Source organism: Centropristis striata, chromosome 10, assembly GCF_030273125.1.
Source record: "Centropristis striata isolate RG_2023a ecotype Rhode Island chromosome 10, C.striata_1.0, whole genome shotgun sequence".
Classification (NCBI taxonomy): Eukaryota; Metazoa; Chordata; class Actinopteri; order Perciformes; family Serranidae; genus Centropristis; species Centropristis striata.
In genome coordinates, this window is record NC_081526.1 from 15133557 (window position 1) to 15144062 (window position 10506).

General features: G+C 39.6%; 1 protein-coding gene across 1 annotated transcript in view; it reads right to left on the bottom strand.

The window, feature by feature from the left end:
• Window positions 1-9827, bottom strand: part of LOC131979601 (target of Nesh-SH3) — a 31833-nt gene extending 22006 nt beyond the window's left edge. The window contains exons 1-3 of the mRNA XM_059343643.1: window positions 9543-9827; window positions 254-433; window positions 51-119 (exon numbers count right to left, since the gene is read on the bottom strand). Coding sequence (XP_059199626.1) covers window positions 51-119; window positions 254-433; window positions 9543-9648 — 355 coding nt within the window. The 5' untranslated portion in view covers window positions 9649-9827. The remainder of the gene's footprint in view (window positions 1-50; window positions 120-253; window positions 434-9542) is intronic.
• Window positions 9828-10506: the final 679 nt, after the last annotated feature.

Here is a 10506-nt window from a genome sequence, read left to right on the forward strand (position 1 = left end):
TCTGCGTCACCTTTATTATGATTTTTCCCCTACAAGAACAAGTTTATTACCTTTGCATTGCTTTTTAACATCATTGGCTGGGATGGGTTGGACTGCGATAAGGTACTTGGGCTCAGCATCTACACACAAAAGAAGAATAAACTTGAAGTTATATATCCTCTTAACTTTCTCTTTTAGCCATAACCAAAAAGGTTAAAATATAATTAACTTGTGTATAACAGCAGTAACATGCATATCAACAGCCTTTTCTTACCAAATTCAGTCTCATAGGGTTGTCCGTTCTCAGGCAGCTGAATGAACTGTTTGGAGAACATGCTGCTGCCGTAGCCCAGGATGTAACCCTCGAGCTTGGTGTCGGCGTTTGGGCGCAAAAACTTCATCACAATTGTGTCTCCTGTGGCGTTGATGCGGACTTTCATGTTCTGGCGTCTCACTATGGAGACAGGAGAGGAAAAACTTAGAGCATATTACCACATTAAGGACACAATAAAGTGCAAGAAGACCTAAAAGTTTCTGAAAGCTTTAGTCTAATGCAAGTATTTATCGAATAAATCAAAGTGTAGTTTGACTAAAGGAGCTTCAAACTGAGGACACTTGAGGTTTTATGCAAGTATACCTGGGAATTGTAGTTTATTATTGTATATTTTGTATTTCAAATATATAGCAGCTGCCACAAATACAACAAATATCCCAAAAAGTGAGGATACATCCATAAAGACAACAATAAAAAGAAAGGAAATTGTGCATAAAAATGGGAAAAGTGCTGTACAAAGACCCTTTCAAAACAAACTTTTCTTCATCTTTTTTCCATTTTAGTGTTGTTTTTTTAAAAGCAGAAGAAAAAAGCTTGAGAGAAAGACTTCCCAGAGTAACACAAGTGCTTTTATTTTACAACACTTCTGTCCTCCATCACTTCACACGTCCACTCAGGGAGTCCATGAAGTCAACGCCACTGGTTTAAATTCAGCTGAGGTGTAAGTTTTACTGCAAGCTATATAATGGTGATCTTATTAAGCGAGCACAACAATAGAATAAGTACCTAATAACACTTTTTATTGTGTGCTTTCTAACTGGATAAGAACATTACTTTTATAGAGAGTACACACGTTAAGGATCTGCCACTTACAAGCATCATAAACCGCATACATTGAAGCTTTTATATGGGGTGTTAGTGGGTTCACGATATGTGTCTGTGCTGAGAATTGGCTTCTGAAATGAATATACTGTTATTGTAAATCAAAATCTGTGAACAAGTCATATTAAAACTTGAGGTCATCTTGAGCTTATGTGGATATAACAGGAAAATGGTATGATGTAATACTTTTATTGTGTGTCTCTCACATGCACACACTGACGTCACTTATGAAGAAACGGCTCTTTTTCTGCCAGAAATGACTTTCACAGAATACAGTCTTAATCAGCAGAGCCTGGGGACTGATATTGGATGAAGACAGGCATCAAAGGGTGGGTCGTAACAAAGCGAAGCCAGCTTGACTTGTTCTGAAGAACTTGGTCACAGATAGCAGCGAGCCAATTGGCAAAATAGCATCCGCAAAGATGGAAAAGGGGTACATTAAAGATGGGTGGGAAATGTGCACTTTTGCTTCCACGATTGACCTCTTGACCTCTTGACCGTCACAAAACATTTTCTGCAAGTGACCAGACTAAAGTTGATTATAAACAAGTTGTAATGATAAATTGACTCTGAAGCTTGATGATTAAACAAACAAGCAAAAGAGTCATACTAGTAACACTGAGGATTAGTCTAATTCACAGATAAACAAGAAGAGTTCTGGTTTGGTTGATCGATAAGTTCGTCTGCAAGATTATTGAAAAACTGCTGATCCAGTTTTTATGAAACTTGGTGGAAGCGTGTAGCATGGCCAAGGAAGAACACCTTAAATTTCGGAGTGGATCCAAATCCAGGGATGTATACACAAACTACTTTTCACTTTAGACAGAGCAGAGCCTTGGCAGACATCTACGATTTCTGATCGCCCTTTAAATTCTATATGTATGATTTAGTGTTTTTTTTAATATCGCCCTGTGTTTCTTTTATATTTTCTAAAATCATATGTAATTCCCTTTGCGTTGTTGTTGAAAGGTGTTACACAATAAACTACCCTAATATGCCTTGGTTGGTAAATATGTGACACTGAAAATATCAGTTTGAAGAAGCAGGAGAATGATCAGGAATCAACTTTCAAAAGGTACAAAATACGTTATGAATGGTAAAAACAGCTGTCTTTGTTGCTTTGAACATTGATATTTTTCAGTAAAAGAAGAGGCAGGTAAGAAACATCAGTTATGTCCAGTGCAACAGGTATGTTTACGAATAGGGATTTTCAATGCTATAGTTATAAAGAGTTAAATTAATTTGGTATTTAGAAAGTTTTATGCTTGCTGATGTCACCGAAAGTGCAAAGGTCAAAAACAGGTAGAATGACCTGATGTGATCTGTGTCCAGTTCTTTAAAGCATGTGTAGTATGTAAGTAACATGACATGAAAGATGTGTTAGCTGTGTATTGTGGTGGAAGAAACTGTATGTAATGTACAAAGACATAAAGGTTTTACTGCTGGGACAACAACTGCCATCTTTCATGGTGGGGGTTTGGTCAATTTCGGATGCAACAATCCTCCTACTACTCAGGTTCTGTGGCTTCTTTACCGAGGCAGGGAGGAGTGTGATCTTTATGAGTATCACAACCCTGTAGGCCATGCCAGTGCTAGTTTTCACCTTCAAAACAAACATTATCGGCAGTAATTACTGCTAGATCATGTTAACTTTTAACTCTGGAAGTAGAAAAAAAGGATGAATTTGCTTATCGTTCTCTCGTTACTTTTCTCTGCTGCACGTCCTTCAAAAAGAACCGGGCATGCTAACAATTAGCCAAATTGTAACAGGCATGCTAATAAACATCAGAAAACTCAGATGAGTGCAGCTGGGCCAACGAGTGTGACTTATGACTGACAGTTGGCTAACGCAAACGCTAAATAACCACACCAGTGCAGACTTGGATGATAAATGCTGAACAGTGGTAATTAAAAAAAGATACACAGATTTGTTAAATTAAGGCTGTTTTTATTACCCCGTGGTTCATTTTTTTTTTTAAATCATATTAAGTGTGTTTTATTTCAATGATTCAAGCCCTTTTTAGTCAAGATGGAATTAGGAGCAAATTTATAAATTCAATTATAGTCCCATCAACTGTGTTTCTATGCTTTTTATTCCACAGTGGAAATCACAAATGAGTCTATGAAGGCTTAAACCTCCACCCCTCTCAGTATACGAGGCTTAAAGCGATAGACTTTCTGCCTGGATTATGGCTTGTACTATACTCTCCACAGCATGTCCTTGGCTCATATTCCAGCATTAAATGAAATAGTGGAACTTTGCATGAGAGATACAGCCAGCAGCCACCAGACGCCAAAACAGACACTGACAGTGAAAGAGGGGGAAGCCCTGGATTTGAAAAATACCCTTGTGCTTATCCAGCTATGTGTTTCCTATCAAAACTGCATTTGTTTTGATTCTTCCATCAATATTTCCGATAAAACATAGTGAAATTGGCTCAGAGGGAGAGGAGCTCAAAGTGTACGAAACATTAGAAAACTTCTGGCAAGGCGTTTTAAACTCCAGTACAAGCAAATATTGGCTCGCTCCCACGACAACCAGTCCAAAGCCTGGCCATTTGGCCCACACACCGCTTCGGGACTCTAAAGACTTATCAGTGTTTCCAGAGCAAAATGAATAAAGCTTTAGGAACGAATCCAGTTATAGTCCTGATAATCAATCAACTACAATACAAAGGAAACTATTGACATTTAACTATCCAGAAAAAAACACTGCTAAGCCACAAAGTCATCATCAAGTGTGTGTTTGTGTGGATGAATAGTGAGGAAAATAATGATTAATTATTTGAATCAAAGTTTTTCCTATGGGCAGCTCTGCTTGTGACTCTGACACTGTCAAATACATGAGCCCATTGAAGATTTACAACCTCATCAAAAGACATGTAACTAAAGTATAATTGAATCCATAATCTTGCTCTTAATAACCATGGATGGATTACTGAACAGGCCTACCAGCCAGAAACACAGCCTGTTTAAAGCAACTGTTACTGTAACTTTTCTCTTGTTGGAAAGTCAATGAAACATCCACAAATAGATACAAAAAGGCACAAAACAACCACAAAGACAAGAAAAGTGCCCTTAAAGACATGTTAAATGACCACAGAGAGAAGAAAAGTGACCAGATAGATTTGCAAAACGACTGGAAAGACCTCAAAAAGGCCCAATGTAACCATGAATACATACAATATGACCACTAAGAGACATTAAATGACCACAAAAATGCAAAGGACTACAAAGTGATAAACAAGAGATGTAAAATTACCAAAAGAGATGCAAAATAACCTTAAAGAAAGGACCATAAATGATGCAAAATGACTAGAAAGACCACTAAAGCACAATGTAACCATAAAAAGATACAAAATGACCACTTAGAGACATAAAATTACTACAAAAAGGCAAAAGGACTATGTTGTACCAAGAGATACATGATGACCCTAGAGATGTTACCTCAAACAGATGTAAAATGACCACAAAGAGACCCAGAAACCCTCGAAAAAATGCTTAATGACACCAAAGAACCATAAAATGATTACTAAGAGAGGCAAATCAACCACAAAGAGTGACAACAATAACAACAATTGGACAAAAAACAGCCACAAAATGACACAAATTACCTATTTCAATCTATGGGTCTTGCTCTTACATAGGAGGAATGGGGCATCAATTACATTTCCACGCTCCGCAGCCCATTCTCCCATCATCTGTCATGTTAGCAACCAATCTACATGCCAATGATGCCATGATATAACCAACAATATGAAGAATTATTAAATTATTTCATCCTTGTATTATGGAGAGATGGTGACAGATTCCAGAGAAGGCTGCCATGCCATTCCCACTCACATGGTCTATTAGACAATATACCGTAAATCTCAGTGAAGACTAATGCCTTTAATTAAACCACAATGACATCAGCAGCATGCCACACTTATGCAGAAAGTATGACCAATTCATCAACGATTACTGTACAAAATCCATCAAAACGCTGGGAGTCAGCCAGTAAACATGTCAGATTATGCAATAAACAATGCCAGCTCATTCAATAAACATTTCATCATTGTAGTCATCCTGTTTTGGACTAATCGCCTGGAGATGTAATCCTGCTGGCGTGAATAGCAGAAACGCCCTCAAACTGAAACCTCGGTCTTGGCTTGGCAGCACAACTATCTTGGATCATCAGCAGTGATGGATGATCCTCCGGGAAAAGGAGTAGGTTAATGGGGTTGTCAGCACAGCACGCTCACTTTGAACTGCTGTGCAACATGATATTTCTGTGCATGTTCGGTGTTCGAAAATAAATAATAAAACGTGCATTTGCAAACATGTTTTGGCATCAATCGGTCCTGATTTACTGTCTGACATTATCAAACCACAGATTTCCACCATTGGCAGCTCTCTCTTGCTCCGCTGTCTCTTTCCTCTTCAGATGAGGAGGAGGACTGCATTAAAGTAAACACAGATAAATACACTGAGGTCATCTCAAGACTTTTCCACTCATGCTGATGTGTGAACTAATGAACTATAAATATCTGAAGCAAAGCTGCAAAAAAAGGAGGGAAAAAAAACCTTGGAACAAGACTACAAGGCTTGTTTTGTTTTCAAAATATGCAATGGAAAAGAGCTTTTCCACTCTTTGTTGAAATAATTGTGGAGGTTTTGGTGGATGGAATTGACACAGAATAACAGAGTCATGTTTGTTTGTCTTGAGCTGCTCTACAGACTGTTAATACCCCTGACTAAAGAAGGGTATAAACTTTTAAAGAGGCAATGTGTCATTGCTGGCACGATGCAGAAACGTAGGGGGCAGCATTTCACCTCGAGCAAGGGTTGCGAGATTTACTAATTCTAGCCATGAGGCTGGTCAAAAATGTTAGACATGCAATAAACCTTGCAATATCCTCGAACATGTATAAATATATATATATATACATTTGCATTTATGAGACTATTGCAATGGTCAGGTCACCAGTAAAATTTCCTTATTTGGGCACCTCATCCACCCTTAGCTCTTATTGCAACACACCCAATTTTGCAATTTCATGACTATTTTGTCACCCCACATATATGCAGAATATTCATGTTAATGCCAGTTTCCCTTGCCAAAATGTACATTGTAGCTACCTCTGGAGTGTTAATTAACCCTATTATCAACAAGATAACGTGACACCAGGATGGCACAGTACCAGTGGAGGCCTTCTGTCATGTAGTTTCATATTATATCATTGTCTTCACTCTCGTTTTAAAATTGAGGGTTAATCGGATGTTTCATTGGATCCTTTCACCTATCATACTGGGTGCTTCTCAAACTTGGCTGCAGCAGTTTCACAATAACTGCAGGAGGGGAGGTATCAGATTACTATTTTTAACTTGTTTAAGTACAGTACATTGTTTTCTTGTGTAAATACATTTAACTTGTATTATGATTTTGATAGAAGTCAGTAAGTAAATTGGTGTATTTAATCCAACCCCTCTAGCCATATTTTACACATTGCACCTTTTATATTTGGTGAAATATATATCTTTAAACCTTCCATGTGTCCATGTGATAGCCTTTCTTGGTGATTTTATGCAGCTCTTGCGAACTGTATTTCAGAATCTCAGGTTTCTTTTCTGGAAGAGAAGAGGTGGGAGGGGAGACTTGGCTTCCTGCACAGTGGTGACAGAGCCGGATGCTTTATAGCCCCTTCGTGAAACAGCCACCTTCATTTAAGGCAATGAAGTGTGAAAATGTCTCTGAGCTTCATGCCAGCATGAAGAACAGAGGGTTTGAAATAATTGACTTGGTGACCACAGCTGAACCGACCTATATTAGCACTATGGGAATATCCACAACCTGAGACTGAATGTCTACGGTCATCCAGCAGGAGCCTCTTTGATCCCATCCTTCTCTGGAGTAATCCCATCTCATCGGTCCACAAGAGGAGTCACCCCGTAGCCCAGAGGTTGAGATCCATGCCGGGAATCATTCTCTGGCAATTTCCCCTCCATCTTGGCGGCCTCCGCGCTGGTCTCTCGGCTCTCACACTTTATATCCCCCTGTCAGATACAATGGAGCAACAGCTGTCTTCTCCTCCCATGTGGGGCAGCTCCATCCCATCCTTCTCCTCCTTCACTCAGTCTTTACCGACCTATATGTGTCAGCGACCATCTTTCCATCAACCTGATCCTCGTTCAACTTCCTCAAGTGGTTTAAATTCATCTGTCTTGTCCTCTAATCTCCTCTTTTTCCCCGTCATGAATCTGCACATGACATGTGGCCATGTTTTGTCTGGCTCAGCAGCAGTTTCCAGACCATATGTCATCATGAAGTGTTGTAGTGGTAAATAATGTTTTGTATTAGAAAGAGCATGAGCACATATAAATGGGACTTAAAAGCAGTTGCGAGTACAGATCATCTAACAGTGCGGAGAGCTTTAAACTCTGACATGTGTGTCTTTTACTATAGTATCTATGACATAAGAAAGCAAGCATTGCATAACATGTTTGACTCTTAAAGCAAGGCTGGGATCCAAGAAGAACAGAGATACAGACGTTTAACTCTCCTCCCCAAGCAAAACACACATTCTTTCCTTTCATCTGTTTCCCAAAGCTGCACACTGAGATTTGTCTGCTAGCCAAGTCCAGCCAGCAAGTTACACACTGGAAGCAGCCTTTTCTGCACCGTGCTTCATATAGACTCCAGTCTGCTCACCTCAAATCACTTTTACTGCCATCAAAAGTCTTCAAAGAGACACACAAGTTTAACTCGCAAAACAGAGCATTGCTGGGAAGCACAGAGTCAGAGATGGAAAGCCAAAGTTCAGCTTGAATGCACGTGTGTGCAGTGAGATAATGAGACAATATGGAAAACGTTTGTGGAATATTTGCAGTTTCCAAGAATATCGTGAGAATCCTAATCAGAGGGAGGCTCAACGTGAAATAATCTACTTCTACTATACTTTATGGCATGTTGGAGAGGAAAACAGTGCAAACAGGAGGCTCAGGGGTCTGGGAGTTCTGATAATGGTTCTAGTATGTTAATGTTTTATGTGGCTTGCAATGTCCAGAAATGAACTGTCTGTGTTTCATTTTCTCTCTGCAGGTGGTTTGATAAAATCCATTAATATGTGCTGTAATGTGTAACAATGAAAATTTATTTTTCAAGTACAATGAATGAAAATAATTACCCAACTTGCAAGTTCATCAGGCTGTCTGCTTGGTGGGCATAATTCCAGGAAATTCATCCCACCAGGTTGTCTACAAGTCTGACCCCTGACCCCCAACCTGAAAACACTTTCATTAAAACCTGTGACCTGTTTCATTGTGTCTGCTCGGTTCATTTAGGGGAAATGTGGACAAACCACAGGGATCATAAAAACTTCCTAATCGAGGTGCTTTGCAACCCTGACAGGTGGCTTGAGACAGGAGAGCTGATTTTTCCTTTTAGGTTTAAGGGCTTAACAGCAGTCAAAATCTGATATGAGCTGCTTTCATTTCAAGATATAAAATATATGTATTTCGAAATATAATTCCAAACTATAAGATTGAAATTCAATGAAAACACAGAAATACGGTTCATTTTTGGCAAAACAACAAATATGGTACATAGTTCTTTATATAAAACCTTGGAACTAGATCTGAAATAAAATCTGTAATTAACTCCCTCCTCCTCTCTATTGAAAGCCAAATGTGGTAATCATATGCAACTAGTAATCATGGTTTGCACAGCTGATATCAATATAAAAGAAAAGGAGGAAAGATGTCTGAAGAAATGCACTTGAAATTTGCTGCCCTTACCTTTTTAATTAAATTAGGATAAATGTTATTTATAGTACCTTATCATAACAAAGTTGTGTCAAACTCTCTTTTCATATAGAGCAAGTCAAGACCATACAAAATCCACCCATGAGCAAGCACTAGGAAAATCCCCTTCAACAGGCAGAAAGTTCAGGCTTATCTGAATACCACTTTTGTTCATCTTCTTCTCTGTATGTATTTAGTGATTTCTGCACACCAGAAACCCCCAACCTCCTTTAAGATGTTGCAGACAACATGTGTCAAACTGAATCCATCACTGAACAAACTCTGCAGCCACTAGTTGCCTCAATATGGCTATGAAACTCATTCTCTTGTCATTTGTCCTTGAAAGAAAAATCCATCTTACTAACTGTGACATACTGTCCTTTCAAGCGTATCCCAGCATGCATTTGGCAGAAGGCAGAGAAAAACCATGGAAAAGCCATCAGTGCATCACAGGACTAACATAGACAGATAATTACACTTGTGTTCACTTTAACTTGCATGGGTTTAAGACTGTGGGAGGACACCCACAAGAGAGGAGAAGCAAATACTTCACTTTTCATGCATTCGATAGTGTTTCTTGGACTTCTCAGGGGGAGACAATAACACTGATGCAAGCATCACCTACCTCTGCTTCTGCGGGGAGTTGAGGGGCCAGAGAGAACTATCCCAGCGATGAAGACCAGGAGGAGAAGGGTCAGAAAGCGGTGTGAGTGTTGCTGCATCTCCATCATCTTCTCTGCTGTGATCTCAAGTGAAACAAGCTGCCCGTGATCTAGATGAGCTCAATTCAGCGTGAGACACAGAAATAAGCTTCTGTCACTCAGCGCTGATTGAATGAATTTTTGCGAACAGGTTGAGTTAATGTGCTGCAGCTGCAGGAGTCGGGCTTGGTGTTTTCTGGAGTGGCTGGACTACTTCTCTGAGCTGGTGGCTCTCAGGACTAGTGCAGCTCACTGGACTGGACTTCTGGCTGCCCCTGCACCATCTATACCTCTCTATAATGGAGGGAGGGAACAGACAGAGACAGACACACCCACTCCCATTACCCTCCCCCAGCTCTCCTTTTCTTTCATTCTCCATCTCACACTCTTTTTCTCTGGAAAAGGAGTGAAGGTTTTTCGCCAAGCTCCCCCCCTCCCCTGAGTCTCTGTTTTTTTTTTCTTTCTTTCTCTCTCACTGTTGAGTCTGGTGTGTCCCCACCAATCCTAGTTTCCATTGACAGAGGCCTTCTGACACTTTTCATTGTTCTCAGTCATTCTCTTTCTTCTAACTCGGTCTCCGTCTCTTTCTTGTCTTACACTGAGTACCCTAAGATCCTGGTTTTGATATTCCGGTTATGACATTTACATCTGGCTATGAACACATTATCCTGATATCATGCACATTTCTAATCTTCTGTGCACCCACTTTATTACCACACAAGAAAATAAGTCTTCAAAAATTCTGCAAAACCTCTTGATTTCATAAATTGCCTGCCTACAATATCTGTGCATGGCAACTACAATACAGTACGGAAACTAAAAACACTTGTTTCAGAGTCTTACAATTGCTAAAATGTGAGCATCAATAACCACCAACCAAACCTCCAC